The sequence below is a fragment of the Mesoplodon bidens genome (genome assembly GCF_964165515.1).
Source record: "Mesoplodon bidens genome assembly, chromosome: 2".
Classification (NCBI taxonomy): domain Eukaryota; kingdom Metazoa; phylum Chordata; class Mammalia; order Artiodactyla; family Ziphiidae; genus Mesoplodon; species Mesoplodon bidens.
In genome coordinates, this window is record NC_138177.1 from 71,446,803 (window position 1) to 71,469,593 (window position 22,791).

At 41.7% G+C, this 22,791-nt stretch overlaps 1 protein-coding gene across 1 annotated transcript in view; it reads left to right on the forward strand.

Moving 5' to 3' along the window:
• The window catches only part of LOC308629856 (Fc receptor-like protein 5), a gene marked incomplete at its 5' end in the record, with an annotated part of 84,708 nt that overhangs the window by 5,142 nt on the left and 56,775 nt on the right, over positions 1-22,791 (forward strand). Inside the window, 11 exons of the mRNA XM_081258161.1 lie at positions 999-1,253; positions 2,462-2,716; positions 3,143-3,421; positions 4,238-4,525; positions 9,732-9,842; positions 10,255-10,317; positions 10,987-11,014; positions 11,974-12,056; positions 12,256-12,324; positions 16,413-16,444; positions 16,543-16,642. Coding sequence (XP_081114287.1) covers positions 999-1,253; positions 2,462-2,716; positions 3,143-3,421; positions 4,238-4,525; positions 9,732-9,842; positions 10,255-10,317; positions 10,987-11,014; positions 11,974-12,056; positions 12,256-12,324; positions 16,413-16,444; positions 16,543-16,642 — 1,563 coding nt within the window. The remainder of the gene's footprint in view (positions 1-998; positions 1,254-2,461; positions 2,717-3,142; positions 3,422-4,237; positions 4,526-9,731; positions 9,843-10,254; positions 10,318-10,986; positions 11,015-11,973; positions 12,057-12,255; positions 12,325-16,412; positions 16,445-16,542; positions 16,643-22,791) is intronic.

Below are 22,791 nucleotides of genomic sequence, written 5' to 3' on the forward strand. Positions count from 1 at the left end.
CCCACATGCCGCAGAGCGGCTGGGCCCATGAGCCATGGCTGCTGAGCCTGCGCGTCCGGAGCCTGTGCTCCGCAACGGGAGAGGCCACAATAGTGAGAGGCCCGCGTACCGCAAAAAAAAAAAAAAAAAAAAGGCTCCTTCTTGAGAAAGATGTTCCTGAGTTATGAGACTGGCAAGAGGCTTTTTAGCCATTATAAAGATTCACATACATTTGAAAGAAAAAAGAGAGGGAGAAGTTGTTTCCCTTATTTTCAACAGGGAGAATTAAACCTCTTATCTTTAATTTGTATTGATATTTACCCTTACATTCTCCAGCTTCTGTCCATTAATAATTCAAAGATGTTAAGGCCTGATTTTATGCAGGGCCCACATTTTATTTTCATGAAAGAGTATCTTTGGGGTGTGGGGAGTTAGAAGCACCTAGTTCCCAGCACTCATACTGTTTGTAGTTATTTCAATATAATTTTCACTTCAGACAACAGCCTGCTCACCCCTCCCCTACCTACTTCTTGTTGGAAAAAAATACTATGGACCCTTTTCCATAACTGCGTAATTGACCCCAAATTCCTATACTCCCTCCCTCTACAATCCCTCACCCCACCATATGGCCATGCCACACAAATGCTCATCTTAGAGAGGTGTGTGTAACATGAAGAGCCCAGGCGGGAGGGAGTTCAGGAGGAATCTACTTGAGGACCTGGCCTGTTGGAAAAGGTAAGGGGGTTTGCGAGCCTCCCATCACTTATCTTCTATGGTGAGTAGGTCTTGCTGGGGTTGCCCTCTGAAAGGTTAGTCTGTTCCTGTAGACCAAAGAGCAGTTGCTGCACTCCTGGGTAAGGTGAATACAGCTGGAAAACTTGAAACCTGGGGAAACAGCAGCCCCGCCAGGGGGCCTTTCAGAGACTCTCCAAAGCTGGGTGCTTCAGTCCACTCCACACAAACCACTGTAGTGGGGACTGCAGACACCTCCACCTCAGACTCATTTCTCTTCTCCCCAGCTACTGTACCCAAACCCATGATTTCCCTCCAGCCTCCGTGGACCACTGTCTTCCATGGAGAGAGAGTGAATCTGACTTGCAATGGATTTCACTTCTATGCACCAGAGAAAATAAGATGGTACCGTTGGTACTCTGGGAAACAACATCCAAGTGAAACCCCAGGAAACACCCTCGAGGTTCGTGATTCTGGACAGTACATTTGCCAGGCCCCAGGCTCACTCCCGAGTAACCCTGTGCACTTGCTCTTTTCTACAGGTGAGAAAGAAGGTGAATTAGTTAAAACATTGGAAGTGATTGCAGTACATCTTAGCTCCCTGGATTTTCCAAGAACTGAGGTCCTTCGTTCTACTCTAACTTTGACCTTTCAGGTTCATGTCCTCCCTCACTGTCTATAAGTGTTTTTCAAACTACTATTGACATTAGAGTTTAAATGTCTAATATTAATCAACAGACATTCTTACACACACAGTTAAAGAAAGAAGTTTTAGTTTTAGGGGATACAAAAGTGAAGCTGGGGCTTCCCTGGTGGCGCAGTGGTTGAGAGTCCGCCTGCCGATGCAGGGGACACGGGTCCGTGCCCCGGTCCGGGAAGATCCCACATGCCGTGGAGCGGCTGGGCCCGTGAGCCATGGCCGCTGAGCCTGCGCGTCCGGAGCCTGTGCTCCGCAACGGGAGAGGCCACAACGGTGAGAGGCCCGCGTACCGCAAAAAAAAAAAAAAAAGTGAAGCTGTCTTAGGTCCTGCCTTCAAGGGCTTTACCTGAATGTACTAAGCACAAAATAGAAAGTGAAAAGTGCCATAAAATAGGAATTCAGAGGTGGGAAATCTCCAGCCTCAGGGCTTGTGTCTTCACCTGTCTTAGGATCTGTCCCTTCTCTATTTCAGAAAATTTAGATCACTCCTCAGGCATTGGTCTATAGGAGCAGGCATTCACTGTATCAGCTCAGAGAGAAAGGATAGAACTAGCCTGTAATCAGAATCTGAAGAGCATGAGGGTTTCATGAGTGGACAGCATTCACTGCCTCTTGACCCTGAATTTGTATCTGTGACCATAAGCCCTCTGCATAGCACACTCCAATGCACTGTAACAATTTCTAGTGTATTTCTCCAAGAACTACGTCTTTGATGACTCCTGTTCTGTTATTTGGTGAGCAAGTTGGTGTTGATCTTCTCCGTAATCAATGACGTCAGAGATTCAGTCACACCTCCTCTCAGCTTTTCCTCTCCACGTTAGAATCCTTATATTTTTGAATCTGTCCCTGAATGGTTAAATAGATGTGTTTAGGATTTATTTAGGAATTGTATCTGAAGCTGGTCAACTGATTTGGAAGGAAATGAGTGAGCTTGAGTCAGGAGACTAAATCCTGGGGAAGGAAAAAGGAAGAAAAAAAATCTCTGTAATTCAGGATGCACAGAGGATGGGGTGCCTCAATGATAACGTCTTATCTGTGTGTGGTTTCCAGCCTCCTTCATCCTCCAGGCCCCACATTCTGTGTTTGAAGGTGATGAGTTGGTTCTGAGATGCCGGAAAAGGGCGAGAGAGAAACTGACTGCTGTGAGGTACTTTTGGAATAGAAAAGTTATTTCTGTTTCTAATAAAAGCGTGGATCTTCTGATATCACAAGCAAGTTTAAACAACAGTGGCTGTTACCAATGCATTGGATCCTTGGAAAATAATCGTGTATTGAGAACAAGTCTCACAAATATTCGAATTCAAGGTAAACACTTCATTTCATACAAATTTGCTTAGCAATGTCAGGGCAGGGTAAATTGGGCACATCCGCGGGGATCTATGTAAGTGGTGTTTTTTGTTTTTTTGGGCTGTGCCGCTCGGCTTGTGGGATCTGTTTAGTTCCCTGACCAGGATCGAACCAGGGTCCTCGGCGGTGAAAGCACAGTGTCCTAACCACTGGACCTCCAGGGAATTCCCTATATAAGTTGATATCATAACAAACTCTGGAAATATTTGAGACCACGTCCTCTAAGAGGCAGAGAAAGTGGAACAATTTGACTTAAATAATCCTGGGAAAGAAAAATGTGATAGAGGGGTCAATAAGTTTGTCTTGCTAGGTGTCTGAAGTTTTCCAGAACCGCGAATCCAAGCCTGCCTCATACTGAGAACTTGATTCACCTCTTCTCTCTAGAGCTATTTCCACGTCCAAAGCTGAAAGTCACAGACTCCCAGCCTACAGAGGGGAATTCTGTAAACCTGAGCTGTAAAACACAGCTTCCTCTAGAGCGGTCAGACACTCGGCTTCACTTTGTCTTCTTCAGAGACCATGCGGTCATCCTCTCAAACTGGAGTGCGTCCCCAGAACTCCAGGTCACAGCCCTCTGGAGAGAAGACTCAGGATCATACTGGTGTGTGGCCATGACCAGCGGCATCCACAAACTCAGCCTCCCGCTTCAGATTGACGTGCAGAGTGAGTGCTGGAGAGCCGGGCTGTGGTGTCTCCCCTGACTGCTCCTTCTGGCCCAGTGAGGGTAGGGACTGCCCAATACAGATGGATTTTGTCATCCTGACAGAGGCACCAGGCTTAGACTGAGAAGTGAGGTAGATAATAAAAGAAATACAGGATTTCATTTCCACCTCTATTTCTCTAAAAACTTAGGCTTTCTTTGAAACTCTAGCACCTTGAAATGACAGAGGTGATTCACGGAGGCAGATACAAGAGTTGGGCAAAGCAAAATGGAAATAAGAAACAAAATTCTCTGCTACTGAATTCACAGATTCTAGGATGTCAGATCTTGGGGCAAACTATTTAGAAGACACATATCCACAGAAGTGGACCCTAACCAGTAACAACAAACAGCGTGATATGTAAAGCAGAAGAGAAAGACATACATACACACAAAGATAAATACAATAAATATCAGCTTGTCTTAGGTACCAAAGCAGGACTTCTGGAAACGGATGTGGTCTAAGTCAGTGTGATGATAGCCACTATTGCTATTACTTCTCCCAGGTCAAAATAATTCACACTGACAACTAGGACATGACATAAAACCCAAGTGCTTTTTCAGGGAGACCCAATGTTTCTCTCCTAGAGTCTGTGCATAAGGATGGAAAGGTTACTACATTTAATGATACTCTAGGCCCCAAATCCACAGTCTATGAGCTACAGTGCTAACACCTGCAGAAGAGTATATCTTAAAGTCCCATAAAAAGTGACCCTGTCCAACATCCCAACCCCGTCCTCCTCTCATCATGCCCTCACCTGTTGTCTGTGTTCACACAGGGATCCCCGTGTCTGGAGTGTTCCTGGAGACCCAGCCCCAGGGGGACCAGGCGGTCGAAGGGAAGATGCTGCTCCTTGTCTGCTCTGTGGCTGAAGGCACGGGGAACACCACGTTCTCCTGGCACAGAGGGGACACGAGGGAGAGTCTGGGGCAGAAAAGTCAGCGTTCCCAGAGAGCAGAGCTGGAGATCCCTGTTATCAGGGAGAGCCACGCAGGGGGCTACTACTGCACAGCTGACAACGGCTATGGCCTCATCCAGAGCGAGGCGGTGAACGTCTCTGTGAGAAGTAAGTTTTAATCCCCATTGACCTTATTTATTCTCAGATTTCTCAAATTAGGGGTGGGCATAGCCAACACTATCTTTGTGATTCTCATTTTTCTATTTCCATTTTGCCATTTTCCACTGCGATATTCACTCTTTTCCATTATACCAGGTTATAAGGAGGTACTACAGTGAGGGAATGCTGGCCAGGGGCCATTTCATCTCTTGGGGATGATTCTGTGTGCCTGTACGCTGATCCATTGCGTGTTGCTCTCAAACTGCAATCTTACGTCATTAGCAGTGCTTTAGGGTAGAGTATAGGTCCTTCATCCTAAACGTCAACTATACTCTTCTTTTGGTAATCCTCCATAGGACCAAAGACATAAAACATCCCTTTACTTCATTACTGTAGGTCTAAGAGTGTGTCAATACCAACTTGTTTGCAGGTCAGGAAACTTACAAGTACCAAGAGCAAATACAGAGCCCCATTATGGCCACAGAGGAGATAAGCCTTCCTTTGGGATAGCACAGTCATAGTTTATATCTTTACCTTCCTCTGTCTCCAAGGAGTCATACTAGGTCAAACCAGGCTCCCACTCAGCTCCCCTGGGACTAAAGAAATGGTTTCTATGGGGCTTCAATTCATCCTCTCTCTCAGGTTCATTTGCATCCCAGGCTATCCAATAAAGCTAGCTTTTATGGAGGAACTACTGGAAAGCTAGATTTCCCTGCTTTCCTTTACAGTAAAACCCCTTAAAAGAGTTATCTCTACTCACTCTCTTTCCTTCTGTTTTCTCTCAAATCCATCACCCTGAGGCTTGCCTCACTCCAATGGTACTTCTATACCTATTCATCAGATACCCCTTTTAAGGTGGTTTTTTTTTTTTTTTTTTTTTACTGGATCCCCATCACATTTTAAAAAAAATAAATTTATTTATTTTATTTTTGGCTGTGTTGGGTTTTTGTTGCTGAGTGCAGGCTCTCTCTAGTTGTGGTGAGCAGGGGCTACTCTTCGTTGTGGTATGTGGACTTCTCATTGCAGTGGCTTCTCTTGTTGCAGAGCACGGGATCTAGGCGCGAGGGCTTCAGTAGTTGTGGCACGCGGGCTCAGTAGTTGTGGCTCATGGGCTCTAGAGCACAGGCTCAATAGTTGTGGTGCATGGGCTTGATTGCTCTGTGGCACGTGGGATCTTCCCGGAACAGGGCTTGAACCCGTGTCCCCTACATTGGCAGGCGGATTCTCTAGATCCTCCAACTGTAATATACCTGCAAGTCCAGATAGCTCTACCTTCAAAGTATCACCAGAATATGACTAATTCCCACCACTTCCACTGCTACCACCTGATCCAAGCCACCTGGATGATTGCAATAACACTGATTTTCTGCTTCGCCTGTGGCTCCACACAACCTATTCTCAACACAGTATCAGAAGGAACTCTAAATCATAAATCAGATCATGTTACTCTTCTGCTCAATATCCTCCCATAGCTTCCCATCTCCTTCAGAGGGAGAGCCAATGTCCTCTCAACGTCCCACCAGATCCTGATGATCTGGCTATCCTGCTATTCTGACCTGATGGCCCACCACTCTCTCCTCACCTTCTCCACTCTAGCCACCATTGCCCCCTGTCTCTTCTTCAAAACTTCCAGTCACACTCCAACCTCAGGGCCTTTGCACTACTTTTCCCCAATATCTTTATGCTCATCCCCTCACTTCCTCCAGGACCTTACTCACCTTCTCAGTGAGACCTTCCCAGCCACCCTATATAACATAGCAGCTCTTCACCAAGGCCCTCCCTCTCCAAGTCTTGCTTGATTCTTCCCCACAGCATGTGTCACCAACTGCCATGCCATGCAGTCTTCTTCTGTCTCTTTCCACACCTCCCATAGTAGCCTCATAAAGGTAAATCTCTATTTTGACCATATTTTATCCCAAGTGCCTATTCCACTGCTTAGCTCCTATTAGGCATTCAATAAACATTTACTGAATGAATAAGTTTTACACATATCATTTTTGCTTATCATAGTCATAATCCTAGAAAATAAGATAGTATCATCTCCATTCTACAGAAAAGGAGTGTGAAACTCAGAAAGGTTTGGTAATTTGCCTATGGTCACAAAGCTTATACCTGGCAGCCCAGATTTGAACCTCGACACAATCTTTTAGCTCAAAGAGACAGAGATCTTTCCCTCTGTCTGACTTGTCATACTTAGCATAATGACCTCAAGCTTCATTCACATTGTTGCAAATGGCAGAATTTTCCTTCTTATGGCTGTATAATATTCCATCATATTCACATTCCATCATGATGGAATATTATATATATATATATATATATATATATATATACCAGATTTTCTTTGTCCATTCATACATCAATGGACACTTAGGTTGCACATGTCTTGGTTATTATAAATAATGCTGCAATAAACATGGGGATACAGATATCTCTTCAAGACAGTAATTCCATTTCCTTTGGATATATATGTAGAAGTGGGATTGCTAGATCATATAGTAGTTCTATTTTTTTTTAAGTTTTGAGGATCCTACATACTGTTTTCCATTGTGGTTGCACAGGTTTACATTCTCACCAACAGTGTACGAGGATTTTCTTCTCTCCACATCCTTACCAACACTTGTTATTTCTAGTCTTCTTTTTTTTTAAGTTATAGGGAATAAAGTTTATTTTGGCAGAGAGTGCTAAACAAAGTTAAAGTTGCATACATTAGTAATATAACTCAACGGCCTTAATTTAGTGTAAGTGTGACACATTTTCTTGCTTTCCTATGTTCTGCTAAATCACCATAATGTAGACTGCTTTATTAAACTGAAATGCTGAAATTTAATTTTACTGTTTTTTTTGGGGGGGTTTTTTTGCTTTTTTTTTTTTTTTTTTTTTTGTGGTATGCGGGCCTCTCACTGTTGTGGCCTCTCCCGTTGCAGAGCACAGGCTCCGGACACACAGGCTCAGTGGCCATGGCTCACGGGCCTAGCTGTTCCGCGGCATGTGGGATCTTCCCGGACCGGGGCACAAACTCACGTCCCCTGCATCGGCAGGCGGACTCTCAACCACTGCGCCACCAGGGAAGCCCAATTTTACTGTTTTTGCTTACGCTCTGATTCTAAACAAACTTTATAAAAAATGCCATTGTAACAGGTGTGAGGTGCTACCTCACTGTGGTTTTGATTTGCATTTCCCCAATGATTAGTGATGTTGAACACCTTTTCATGAACCTGTTAGCTTTTGCATGTCTTCTTTGTAAAAATGTCTATTCAAATCCTTTGTCCATTTTAAAATTGGATTATTTGAGGGGTTTTTTGCTATGGAGTTGTATGACTTCCTTATATTATTATATATTAACCTCTTAACAGATACATGATTTCCATGTATTTTCTCCCATTCTGTAGATTGCTTTTTCATTTTGCTGATTATTTCGTTTGCTGTGCAGAAGCTTTTTAATTTGTTGTAGTACTATTTGTGTATTTTCACTTTTGTTGCTTGTGCTTACGGTATCATATCCAAAAAGTCATTGCCAAGGCTAATGTCAAGGAGCTTTTTCCCTATGTTTTCTTCTAGAAGTTTTATGGTTTCAGGTCTTACATTTAAGTCTTTAACACATTTCAAGTTAATTTTTGTGAGTAGTATAAGATGGAAGTCCAGTTTCATTCTTTTGCGTGTGACTATCAAGTTTCCCCAGCACCATTTATTAAGAGATTATCTTCTTCACTGAGTATTCTTGGCTCTCTTATCCAATATTAGTTGACGGTATATGCATGGGTTTATGTCTGGCCTCTTAATTCTGTTCCACTGATTTATGTATCTGTTTTTATGCTAACACCAAGTTGTTTTGGTTACTCTAGTTTTGTTATATGGTTTGAAATCAAGAAGTGTGAAGCCTCCAACTTTGTTCTTTTGTTACAGGATTGCTTTGGCTATTTGGTGTCTTTTGTGGTTCCATACAATAATTTTTTTTAATTTCTGTAAAAAATGCCATTGGAATCTTGATAGGGATTGTAGTGAATCTGTAGATGACTTTGGATAGTATGGACATTTTAACAATATTAATTCTTCCAATCCACAGACATGGGATATCTTTCCATATTTGTGTCTTCTTCGATTTTTTTCAACAATATCTTATAGTTTTCAATATACAGGTCTTTCACCTCCTTGGTTAAATTTACTAGTAAGTATTGTATTATTTTTGATGTTATTGAAAATGGGATTGTTTTGTTTATTTCTTCTTTGGGTAATTCATTGTTACATGGATAGAAACACAGCTGATTTTTGTATGTTGATTTGGTATCCTGCAACTGTAGTGAATTTGTTTATTAGCTCTAACAGATTTTTTGTGGAGTCTTTAGGATTTTCTTTATATAAGATCATATCATCTGTAAATGGAGACAATTTTTCTTCTTCCTTTCCATTCTGGAGGCCTTCTATTATTTTTTTCTTGCCTGATTCCTCTGGTTAGGACTTCTAGAACTATGTTGAATAGGAGTGGTGAGAGAGGACACCCTTGCCTTGGAGAATGGATCCAATGGAAAAATCAGAATTCCCCAACCATTTAGTTTATTCCTTCCATCAGTTTCTTTCCCACCTCCCCTTCAAAGCACATAAGACTCAGGCTTCTATGAGGAAGGAAACTGGTGGCATTTCATTGTGGTGTCCCAATACATTTTTTTAATGGAGAGCAGTCTCAGAGTTACTGCTGGTTCAGCTAGTGCCCTAATCAGTGGTAATATTTGCTTTCTTTCTCAGGCAGGCTGCTGTTCCAAAGTTAGGTGCTGCCAAGCCACTGTCGCATAACATCTTTCCAGATGTCTAGGGGAAATTTCCAAAAGGCCAAAGTACAGAATAGATAGAGAGATAGAGAGGCAGATGTAGATTTCCCCCCAAATATTAATTTCTGAAATGATGTCTGGGGGTCGGTGGAGGGAGCTGTCTATCTTTCTCCCGTTTGCCACAATCCACCCAGGCTCTTGTCTTCTACCCCTTCACAGTGAGTCACTTCCTGTCACATACAGGCTCAGGGCTGTGCTGCCCACAAGTAGAAACCTGCTTCCTGTGCCACACCAGTCCTAGCCTAGTCCTCAAAGGTCCCCATGAGTCCTCATATTTTAGATTCTTCCCTCTACCAGGGCTCAGGGCCCCAGCCAAGCTGAGGAAAGGTTCCAGGGCTCCAGGCCCTAGACCCCTCCCCCAGAGGCTAATACAGGCTTTTCCCCTCCAGGCACCCCAGGGATAAGAAGAGGCCTTGTTGCAGCGGGAACCACTGGGGGGACATTCAGCGTTCTCCTGGCTGTGGCCCTGCTGTTTTACTGCTGGCACCAGAGGAAACTAGGTTTGTGTTCTCTCTTACCTTTTGCTAGAGCCCATGCCCTGTCCCTGCCTCAGACACTCCAGCTCATCCCAACCTCAGTAACAGCCACGCCACCGTTCTCTACCTCACCACCCCAGCGCTCATAGACACACTCATACTCTTCCTTGAAATGGCAATTTCCTTAATAGGTATCTAGTCTAATTTACAAAGCTTCAAGTGAAAGGTAGGGAGGAAATAAACATTTTAATGTGAAGTTTCAAAAACTTTAAATGGTTTCCTTGGGTAGTTTCTTTGGTCCAAACAGACTGGTCAACTAGATGCTTCAGCCCATCCTACATCCCCTATAAGTGGACAATCAAAATAAACTGAAAGCCCCTATGAAGAAATGACTGAGAATGGGAGCTGGCTAATCTTTATCCCTATTCTTCCTCAGAGACTTCCCAGAGTCAAAGCCTGAAACCAGCACCTTGTGGTCCAATGGCTCTGCTCTCCACAGGTCAGGCCGCTGCCTCCCCCTCTATCTGGTGGAGGGAGTTTCTCCCTGGTACTATCTGCCATGTGCTTCCAAAGACTTCTTGCTTTAACCCAGGTCAGGCTAGTTTCAGATGCCAGGAAACCTGATGTAGAAGACAGGCACAGAAACTTTTTCAGCTCTAGTATAATTACCCATCCTTCATCCCTGTCTTTTAATTTAATTCAATTCAACTCAACTCACCAGATCCTTCTGAGCACCTGCTATGTGCCCTGCATTGGGCTGAATGTAGGGAGCTTTGGACCTTTGACCGTGAGTCTCCTTAATGAGCTTGAGCCTGAGGTTCCTCTGGGCATAACCACAGATGCTCCTGGAAATCCATCTACAACCCCTCACTACTCTGCAAGAAAGACAATTTGGCTATATTTAGGATTTCCTGAGGTATATCAACACAGCCTTGAACCTTAATCAAGTCTCAAATAATTGCATATTCAACATAGAAATGTGTAGCCCTGTCCCCAGCAAGTTATATGCTTTGTTCAGTTCTTTTTCACATCGTTTTCATGAGAATATGAGACTGGGCCCATGTTGAAATAACTTTCTGATGACCTCTCTTAGGCAGTGCATGTGTGTGAAATATTTGAGAATGAGCTCCCTCTGCTGACACAAGTCTGCCTTCGTTTTATTTTGCAGGAGATGGTTCTCTGGGAGACACAACCAGGTGAGGCCTCAGCGTTCTGGTTTCCCAAGAATAAAATGTGCAGAACTGTGGGGCTGCAAGTTTAGGTTAAGTGATTTCTCTGTGTCCCTGTGTCTAGATACTCCCATTTTCACATTCCTTGAAATGGCCACAATCACAGCTTCCTAGAATCCTTCTAATAGTTTGTATAATGGATTTTGCATGTATTTAGATCAGTTTCTTATTTGAAATTTATCCATTTATCTGAATGGATGATACCAAAGGTTATAGATTTTCTAGGTTGCCAGAGAATATTTCTGGTGCAAATAGTCCTATAGTTAAGCAACGTGTTACTATAACTATGTATAAAATGACTATTAATTCTAGACTTTCTAGAGGAACCTCAGCTTCTAGGAATCTTCTTTTTGCCCCACATGTGCTCATATACTCATCAGATTTTGTGTTTTTAAATTTGGTTTGGAAAATATGGTCTTCTTCTTTCTGTGTCAGTGCCTCAGTCTTTTTTTTATGTACCTCTCACTGTTGTGGCCTCTCACGTTGCGGAGCACAGGCTCCAGACGCGCAGGCTCAGCAGTCATGGCTCATGGGCCCAGCTGCTCTGCGGCATGTGGGATCTTCCTGGACCGGGGCACGAACCCGTGTCCCCTGCATTAGCAGGCAGACTCTCAACCACTGCGCCACCAGGGAAGCCCAGTGCCTCAGTCTCATAGTCAGGGACTTGGAGCATGGATTATGTCTAATTTCTTCTTGAATTGTCCAGATAGAATGCTTTGAGGACACTTCCTCCTGATGATGAAGCTGGGTTTTTTTAGCCAACTGAGAGTGACCATTCTGTCTATGAGATCATCATTCCTATGATGTTAGAGACTCTTCTGGCCTTGTTCTGCTGACTTCTCCACATTCCTTTTTGTCTCTGTCTATCTCACTCTTGTGCATATTATAATGCTCCAAGGATGATTATGTGTTTCTGTGCCTCACAGGAGACCCCTGACCCTAGGCCCAGGAGTGTCTTTCCATCCCATGTGCCCTGACCCAGTGGAGCTGCAGCAGTTGTATGGCAATGGTAAGGATTTCCTGGTAGGAAACTGCTCCCAGCCTGAGCCAGGGAGAGATACTTTGTTTTGAGGCCTGGCAAAGGCCCCTGGTCTCCCTAAGTATCCCAAACTCAGACATTCACAATAAATAATTGCTTAGGAAGAAGCATCTGCAGCATACCCCACTGACTGGGGCAGCTTAGAAAGTGTTGCTTTTTTTGTTCTCAGTGCACCCCAAAGAAAGAGACCTGGTATATTCTGAGATCCAGATTATTCAACCTGGGGAAGAAGGAAAAGGTAAGTCATCGGGGAGAGATTCTTGCTGCAAACTATATTCATTCATTCGACCCATATTTACTGAGCACCTCCTATGTGATGGGTACCGCTTTAAGTAAAGGGAGTAAATCAGTGAACAAGGCAGACAAAAATCCCTACAGTGTGATGCTTAGATTCTGAAGAGAGAAGACAAACACAGAAAACTACATAGCATATCTTTGCTGATGATCAGAACAAAAATTAAACATCCTTCTAACAGATATTGTAATCATGAAGGTGTATGTACAAAGATTTCCCTTAAGTAATGAATGAATGATTGCAACGCACCTATTATGTGATAAGGATATATATGCATTATAATATATATAAATATACATATGTATGTATATGTTTAGTTAATCCATATAAAAACCCTGTGTAACCAGTATACTGAACAAGCAAGACTCATGACTTAATTACAAAAATCTTCCGCCTCCCACTGTCTGTTTAAACTTTCTTCTGTGAGAGATCTTCTCGGGCACTCAGGGTGAAAATTCTGGCAGCCAAAGTCTTTCCAAAACATTATCTTAGACAATAGACAGTAAGTGGACACTTTATGTCATAGTCTCTGTTAAGTAACTAGAACACCTAGTTTGAAGATGTTAAGCAAAACTTTCCCCTCTCCTAGTTCAGGCAAATTTCAGAATGGAAGCTGGCAATGGTAGGGATGAGGGGGAGGACCAGGCAGAGTTGACCTCTTTGTTTCTTTTGTTGGCTTCCCCTAATTAACCTGGAGAAAGGAGTGGGAAAGGAGTTACTCCAGCTGGTATTTGGGAAGCTGGCTTCTGCCTCTCTGGGATGGCAGATGGTTAAGCAGGCACTCCCCTGTATAAGGTACATGTGTGGTCTCTTGAGGTTTCCTGCTGGATCCCTCCTTCCTAAAATTCCTTTGGCACAGCTGGTGCATTTCTAATTCCAGGAGTTGTTTGTGACTCCTTCACTGGCCTCACCTCCAGTCAATCACATCCAGCTTCCTGCTGCTGGATTCCCTTGGTACCTGGAGGCCCTATTGAACAGGACCCAAAGTGACCATACTCCTGCTTGTTCTGTCCCCCACGTGGACCACATCTGTCCTTGGGGACACCTGGGAATTTCAGGTCCTTGCTGACCCAGCAGCTTTCTTCTGATCCCACTACCAGTCATGAGTCAGAACTCTCAACACTCTAGATAAGGGTGTTGAAATATTTTTTATTATTATCTGCAGTAAGAAACGCAAATTGTACTGTTAAGCAGCGTGAATGTGCACACACTCACACACACAAACACACACATAACTGAACTAAAGTTTTAGGAGACAATACTTAGTGTGATGCACTCTGTTTTCTATTCTACTCATTGATTGTTTTAATCAGCTTTATTGAGGTATAATCGACATACAATATAATTCTCTACATTTAAACGCACAGTTTAAATTATTTTAATAAATGCATCCATTCACAGAACCACCGCCACAATCACGATGTTGAACATTTCCAACAGCCCAGAAAATCCTTTCATGCTCCTTTGCAGTTAATCTCCTCCCAGCTTCACCCCTGGCAACCACGGATCTGCCTTCTGTCCTATAGTTTTGCTTTTCTATAATTTCACATCAATGGAATCTTATGTAATGGAATCTTTAGGTCTGGATTCTTTCACTTAACATAATGTTTTGCAATTCATCCACATTCTAGCATATTATAAGTAGTTCACTATTTTTTTTGTCATGTAAAAAGCTATGCACATTTAATGTATACAACTCATGAGTTTGGAGATAAATTAACACCAAGGAAACCATCACCACCATTAAGGCCATAGATATATACATCATCTTCCAAAGTTTCCTTCCACACACTTGATGATGATGATGATGATAATGATGATGATGAGGATAATGATGATGATGATGATAATGATGATGATGATGATGATGTGTGGTAAAAACACTAAACATAAGATTTACCTTCTAAGCAAACTTTAAGTATACAATAGAATATAGTTAGCTGTAGGCACTATGCTGTATAGTATATCTCCAGAATTTATTCATCCTTCGTAACTCAAACTTTGTACCTTTTGAGCAATACCTCTAGTCTCCTTTCCCCCAGCCCCTTGGAACCACCATTCTACTCTCTGCTTCTATGAGTTTGAGAACATACAGTATTTGTCTTTCTGTATTTGGCTTATTTTTCTTAGAATAATGTCCTCTAGGTCCATCTGTGTTGTCACAAAAGACAGGATTTCCTTCTTTTTTAAGGTGGAACAATATTCCATTGTGTCTGTGTGTCTGTGTGTGTCTGTGTGTGTATCCTACTTCCTTTATGTATTCATCCATCAATAAACATTTAAGTTGTTTCCATATCTTGGTTATTATGAATAGTGCTGTGATCTCTTCAAGATCCTGATTTCAATTCCCTTGGATATGTACTCAGAAGTGGGATTGCTGGATCACATGAGAGTTTTATTTTAAAATTTTTAAGAAACCTCCATACAGTTTTCCATAGTAGCAGTACCAATTTGCACTCCCACCAACAGTGTACCAGAATTTCTTTTTCTCCACATCCTTGCCAACACTTGTTATCTTTTGTCTTTTTAATGATAGCCATCCTAACAGGTGTGAGGTGATATCTCACTGTGGTTTTGATTTGTGTGATTACTGATGTTGAGCACCTCTTCAATAACTGTTGGCCATTTGTATGTCTTCTTTAAAGAAACATCTATTCAGAACCTTTGCCCATTATAAAATTGAGTTATTGTTATTGTTGTTATTTTAGCTATTGATTCCTACGAATTCCTTATATATTTTGCATATGAATTCCTTATCTGATATATGGTTTGCAAGTATTTTCTTCCATTTTGTAAGCTGCCTCTTCTACCTGTAGCACCTCTCCAGTATTTTTGTGCCTAGTAGAAATTTCAGTTGTAATGTGATCCTGAACTTGGTTTACAAATGAGGCTAAGGACTTTTACAAGGTCACAAGCCAGTAAAAGACTAAGTCTTCTGTTTTGCTATAATATTTGCTGCATATAGTGCTTATTGCTATATTTGACTAACATGCATCATCTGAACACCTGCTTTGTCTGTTACTTTTATTTCTCAGCCATCCCCACTACTCAGGACCTTTTGAATGATAGAACTGCCACCAATTTGATTGGGTTAATTGGGTACATCTTATAGAGTCACCTTGATCAGTTGCTGCTCTTCACACTCTGTCCTTGACATATTTGTCAAAACACCACTGAAGCTGAACACTCTGTTGGTGGACGAGTTATATTTTAGGCACTTTATGTGTTGATGATCTGTAGCAAGATTTCTTCACCAGTGCCTCAGTGTTTGCATGAAGCCCCTGAAAGTTTATGCAAATTTCCATGCATATGTCTATTGTTCTGGGGAGGGAGTACATAGCTTCTATCAGGTCATTAAAAAGATCTGTAAACCCAGAAGGTCTATGGTAAAAATATAATGAAAAAGAGAGAGTTCCAGGATGTATCTTTTTCCCCAAGCTCTATCTCTCCATAAAATTACTATATATAGCTCTCATGATTCTACCTTCTCTGAGATTCTTAATTTCTAATATGCAGGATGTGACAAATCATACCTGCTAAACTTTTCTCTCACTATGGCTCAATCTCTAAGAAACTTTGGCAATAAAATCAATAACCAGAACATGCTAATGTAAGAGAATTTTTCTCACAGGGCATACATTTTAAGAGGTCTAGTGGGAACTTGCAGAACAAGCAGGGGTTGGACTTCAAGGTTGGTAAGATGGAAGTTAAGAGAGGCAAGAATTGTAACTAAGAAAGAAATTATCTCTTAACATCTGGTAAAGGAAGGGAGTGAGGCTTCTTTCTGTGGTATTGAAGGAGAACATTATAGATCAAGGGAGCCTGAAAAGGACATGCAGAGGACTGGGTTAAGAAATGGTAAAACAAAATCACACACGTTGTAGGACATGTTGGGAGTCAGGGAGGAGAAAAAATGACAATCAATGCAAAAGGTCCAGTGACTCCCAGATTCTGGGAAATAAGCTATAAGACTGAGTTCTGAGTGGATCCAAATACTCCTCATAGTTCAGTGGTTTCCTTTTCTTCCACAGGAAATACCTTCAGAACATCTCTAGAGGACCAGGTGAGTTTCATTTCCTGACTGTTTTCTCTCCCACTACTGCTTATAGCCCCATACTCCTTCTCCTTCCAGTTCTTCTTCTATCTTTTTTTCCACCCCAGCATGCCTCAATTGTCTACTCTGAGGTGAAGACACAGCTCCAAGATGATTCAGCTGGAAATGTCAGCTCTAAAGATGAAGATGTCATGGAAAATTACAAGGGTGTCCTACTCATGTGACTTGTCCCTGATCCCAAGACCCAGCTCAGTGCAGTCCTTGAGGTCTCTAGAGTGACCAAATAGTTCCAACTTTCCGGTTCTTCTTGCCCATGTACATTCACTCCCAGGACTTCTGATTCACCCACTCTGATGCCATGATGGGAAAGCCCCTCAAAGACGTCACTGAAATGACTAGGGTCCATGGTTAAAAGAAGAGCCTGTGTACCTGCTCTGAGCCTAACCTAATGTGTTCCCTAGGGTGTGATTTAGGGGAAAGGAATAAGGAGGGAGAAGGACTGCTGCTGAAAAACAGAAGCACAAATTTTGGAGAACTGGGAGTTGCATCTATACAGAAAGGACCAAGTGACTCAGGTCTCTGTTTAATACATCTTCAACAATTCTCCCACTGGGGAATCAGCTGCATCAATTAGTTTCACTATGAGTGGCTGCATGTGTACTTTACAGGCAATGCATAACCCCATCCCTCCTGCTTACACTGTTTACACTGTCAAGATTCAGTTGCAGGCAGAAGAATCCAGTCCAAGTGGTTTACAGATAAAGAAATTTAAAAGTTTATATTAACTACTTAGAAAAATCATTAGAAGACCTGAAGAAGCAGGCTCTAGACTGAGTTTCCAAAAGCAAAAGTTAATTATGTTAATGTTATTAGGGACAAAGATTTTTAACATTGGAGACAAGAAATACAAATATGAAATTTTAAAGTTAAGTAACTTTAAGTAACCCCAAAAACCTAAATTTGAATTGGAAATGTTAGTACAAACTGACGACAAACCTTGCCTTTTAAAAAAATATATTTATTTCCTAGTTCTGTCCACTGGAAATGTCTAGAAATAATTAACAACTCAATAACAATGAGCACCCATTGCACATGTTGTAGTCTCTTAATACTATTCCCTACTCAAAGGATACAGAGCTGCCTTTCTTGTAGGAGCTGTAACTTTGAGTTATCAAATAGGTGACGTTAGAAAAATTCTTCCAATAGATGAAGAAAGACTGAAAGAAATAGAAAACGACTATTTTGTGTGAATGTTTCATGCTACTGATCAAGTTGACATACAAAAACCAGCCTAATATTATATGCCTCCTGATGGAATTACCCAATACCACCTACAAAGTATTTATGCCTGAAATATCAAAACTGAATCCACTCAAGTCGCTAGGTCTAACTATCAGTTTACAGGAAATAAATGGGACAAAGGACTATGTTAAATAGCACCATGGGATTTCAATCAGAAAAATCTAAACTATGGAAAAATTCTACAGGACAAATGACCTGGTTTCTTCAACAAACAAATGACTGAAGGAAAGAAGGAAGGAAGGAAAGAGGGAAGACCTATAAATTAAATGAGACTTGAGACATGTCAGTCAAAAGGAATAAGTGAGGCTGGACTCAAACAAATTAAGTTAAAAAGGAATTACTTAGAAATACTAAAGGAAATTTGTACATTAATATAAAGAAATTATGTTTGGATAATTTATGTGTTTGAAGAATTTATGTGTTTTGGATATAAATGATAGTATTGTGGTTATGTTTTTATTAAAAAATATTCATTTTTTACTTCACACTGAAGTATTTGTAGATTAAATGATATGCTTTTGTTTGAAATAATCCAGTAATGAGAGGGTGGGCAGGAATAGGATAGGGGTATAGATGAAACAAGATTGGTCATGTGAGCACCGCTTCTGAAGCTAGATGGTAGGTACATTATAGGAGGAAGGAGGGTTTATACTGGTCTCTGCTTTTGTGTTTCAAATTTCCATGATAAAAAGTTAAGCACTCCCAATCTCCCTTACTCTGCTTTACTTTTTTTCTCCACAGCGCTTATCACTTTAAAATATACTATACAATTTGCTTATTTATTATGCTTATTGTATGTCAGCCCTCTAGAAAGTAAGTTAAGGGCAATAACCTTTGTCCTGTTTGTTCACTGATATATCCCAAGCACCTAGAACTGTGCCTGGTACATTGTAGGTGCTTAATAAATACTTTTGAATGAACGAATTACCTATTTCATTGAGGAGAATAACCACCCTCTCCAGAATGGAAGAGATCTAATGTAAACACTCTACTACCATGTAACAAGCTGGCCCCCCATGGATCTGGCACTTTATCAAACTCTGTCTGGCCTCTGTATCTGTCAGGCTGGGCACTTAAGAGTGTCAAGACTGGCCATGGTGAGCAGATGCTTATATAACTGAGTACATACTTAACTCTGCATCTTCCACCAATGCTACTTTTTACATGAACCCTTAGAGCAATCAGTGGAGAAGCCAGGGAAAGAGCTGACTGACATTCACCTAAGGCAAGTTATCATGTCCCTCAGATTATTGAGATCCTCTTCTTCAGCAAGGCCTTTGGTGAGCATTCATATGAGACACAAATACTCTCATGCTCTGGGTTCAATCAGAGAGGTCCCCCCATGTAACTTTTTCCTAATCTCCTAACTTTTTTATTTCCAACCCCCAGACCATATGACCCCTGCTCATGAATCAGAGTAGACATTCATCTCTGGATATCTCATCTTCCAGTCAAAGTGGACCTCTAGGTGTGCCACTAAAAGTTCTGTCACTGGCAAAACTCTTCTTCACAGTCCTTCAAGTACTCCCCAGATGGGGCTACAGTGTTGCAACAGTCACCTCCAGCTGACACTGGCATATTTAAGCCAGGATAGACTTTTTCCTCCTCTGTCAACTGGTCATAGGGAACTCACCACCAGGCCATAGTTGTTCGTTGAGAGAGAAGTTGGAGAGAGGAATATGAGCCAGTTATTATTTATTCAACTTACTCATACCTTCAGGTGTCAGATCTTCCGTAATCACTTCCACTTGGTGATGGTATGCGTTCTTGATTAGTGGATCAGACATCTTCCAGCTAATGATGAACAGCTCAGGTCTCTGGTGTGTCATGTTCATGTGTTCAGTGACTACCTGAGCAAGGCTACCCAAGAGCTTTTGCAAAAAGATGGTAGTTACTTGAAGAGGCCATAGGTTTACTCCAAAACCCTAGGGTCATTGACTGTGATTCTCCTGTCTAGACTTGCTACAGCATCCACAGAACATCCTAATCAGCCTCAGCACTTTGGACCCTTTGGGTAAACTAGGTGATAAAAACCAAGGACAGAACTGATTGTACTCTAGCCTAGCCCAGCTGAAGAACTCTTCCTTCCTCAGGGACCCTCTCAAAGATAACAGCTTTATGGGTAGTTCAGTTATTGAGTCAGAACAGGGCAACCAATGTGATATATGTTGCTTCCAATATCCAGAGGTCTGGGTTGGGCTTCTTTCTTAACAGAATGCAGTAATAACTAATCTTACTTTGAGAGGACTATCTCAATATGTTGTAGAGGGCCAATAATACTGCAAAACCCAGAAAAGGAAGGATAACATGTTAAGAGAATTTTTTACACTTATGAATTTATGATAGCAAAAACCTGGATATTTTGCTGAGGATAGTAGACTAGAGGTGGAGGAAGGTAATTTTCTTTGGGGCTAAATTAATTGATATAGTTTCATTTGGTAGAGATTCTGGATTCAGTGTATGAATACAAGCGGCTAGGAGTGGTCCTAAATAGTTGCTCTCTTGGAGGATCAAAAATTATACTCAACAGTGGCCTGGGTTAAATTAGGTTGAGATAACAACTATTTATTGGTATAATGTAGTGGAAAGATTCAAAGATTAATATAAATGAGATTGCTGAAGTGGATTTATCACATATGACCCACTCACATACACTCTGACTATATCTCCCAAGAGGACCTGGAGGACACCCCTTTCTACACATAGCAGTGAAAAATACATTAGTGATAAAAGTCCAAGCATCTTTGTGAAGCATAATAGAAATAGGCAAAGGTGAAGATACCACTTCTGAAATAAGCTCCCTGATAATGATGGAGTTCAGTGTAGCAGAGTCCAAGGAAGGCATGTCTACTATAATAGGAAGCAAGGTCAGAATGGTAATTAGAATACTATGGCTGAAAAGGACTTTGAATCATGGTACCAAAATAGATGAGCAAGCTATATATGTACAACTTAAAACAAACTGGACGCCTGAAAGGAATTTAATATAGGGTATAGGCTGGAGAATGAGGCTCTAGGCTCAGCCTCCAAGAGCAACTCCCAGAATAAAACTGCCAATTTGGCCTGGCAAGAGAGCAGCCACTGCAATATCCACAGGGTCTCAGCTGCTACCGGCAAAGCTCCAGAACTGAGAAGCTGCTATAACTTCCACTCAACACGAAAGCCTCTCCTTCTGCAGCTCAGAAAAATCAAAACATCCAGCTCTACCGTGCAGCTTCCAGAAGAGCTCACAGCTGCAATTTCATTACACCAAAGTCCACTTCTAAGTCTGGCAGGTGATCTGTTTAGTGAAGGAGAGGCTACATGCAGAAACCCTAGCTTCACCCTTCTAGTCTCTATTGAATAAGAAGTCACATAGAAAGTATTGGTATTAGGAAAGCCATTCATCATGACCTTCCATGACAGTTCTTTTAGAATGGGGTGTGTGTGTGTACTTTTAGTGTAACTAGTAAAAGTCACAGGCTGGAGAGTGTATCAGAATGAATATGGGCTTTTAAATCCAAAAGATTTCAGTTCAAACCTTGAATGTGCCACTTATAAGTTCTTTGATAAGTTACTTAAATTTTCTGGGTTCAATTTCTTTCTATGCAAAATGAAGATACTATGTACCTTGTACAGCCATTGTGAGCAGATTCCTACTCAAGGCTTTTGTCCTTGCAGTTCCCTCTGTTTGTAATGATTTCCTCCTGATAACCACTACTTGTTTCCTCTCAACCTTACTCAAATGTTATAATCCCCACAAGGTCTTCCCTTATCACCCATTTAAGATAGCCACATCTCCTAACCCCCATTAATTCCTCTTCTTCTTATGCTACTTCATATATCTCCAAAGCACTTTTACCATCTGACATTCTAAGAGTTTTTCTTGTTTGTTTATTATCTGATTACCCAAAGTATAATTTATGTTCTATGCAAACAGGGACTTTGTTTTGTTTACTAATGTATCCCCAGTGCCTCTTTCAGAGCCCAATACACAATACATGGTAAGCACTTAATTAACATTTGTGAATTATTAGAATTATATAAAGCAATGAATATGTGCTTGATAATGTGCCTTTTGCATATAAGCATTCAAAACATATTATCAATATTAGTATTTAGTAAGCCATTGATATATTTTCTAGGTCAACAAATATTTATTGTGTACTTAATATACCAAACATAAAGATTGATCAGAAAAAGTGTTTCCCCTTAAGATGTTTCCAAAGTAGTGTACTGGAAGAGATAGATACATAAAGAGATAATTCCCATATAATATGAAAATAACATTAGATGGAGCACTTAACCCATGTGATAGGGAAAGTAACATTAACAGTGTTAACAGCACTTCCCTGGTGGTGGAGTGGTTAAGAATCCACCCACCAATGCAAGGGACACAGGTTCAATCCCTGGTCCAGGAAGATCCCACATGCCGCAGAGCAACTAAGCCCATGCGTCACAACAACTGAGTCTGCACTCTAGAGCCTGCAAGCCACAACTACTGAGCCCATGCCTATGACTACTGAAGCCCTCACACCCTAGAGCCCATGAGCTGCAACTACTGAGCCCACATGCTGCAGCTACTGAGCCCACATGCCCCAACTACTGAAGCCCACAGCCTAGAGCCTGTGCTCCACAACAAGAAAAGCCACCTCAATGAGAAGCCCGTACACCACAAGGAAGAGTAGCCCTGCTCACCACAACTAGAGTTGTGGCACACAGCAACGGAGACCCAATGCAGCCAAAAAAAAAAAAAGTAAAAACAAAAAACAGTTGTAACTGATTACCCCAGAAGTCTTAGGAGCTTTCCAAACAAAGCATCACTTGCACCCAGGATGAAGGGCAAGGCTGTGCTCCACCCAGTCATTCAGGAACCTAGGCTGCTTACATCTCATGGTACTGTCATCTGGGCTTCCAATTTATTTGCAAAAAGAGAGAGAGTGTGGAAGGTCACCAGAGAGACTTTAGGGGCCAGCCCTGAAAGTGGCATGCACTCATTCCTCCCATAGTCCATTGACCAGAACTTAGCCACAGTTTCCTTGCCTAACTCAGGGGTGGGAAAAGCAATCCAGCTG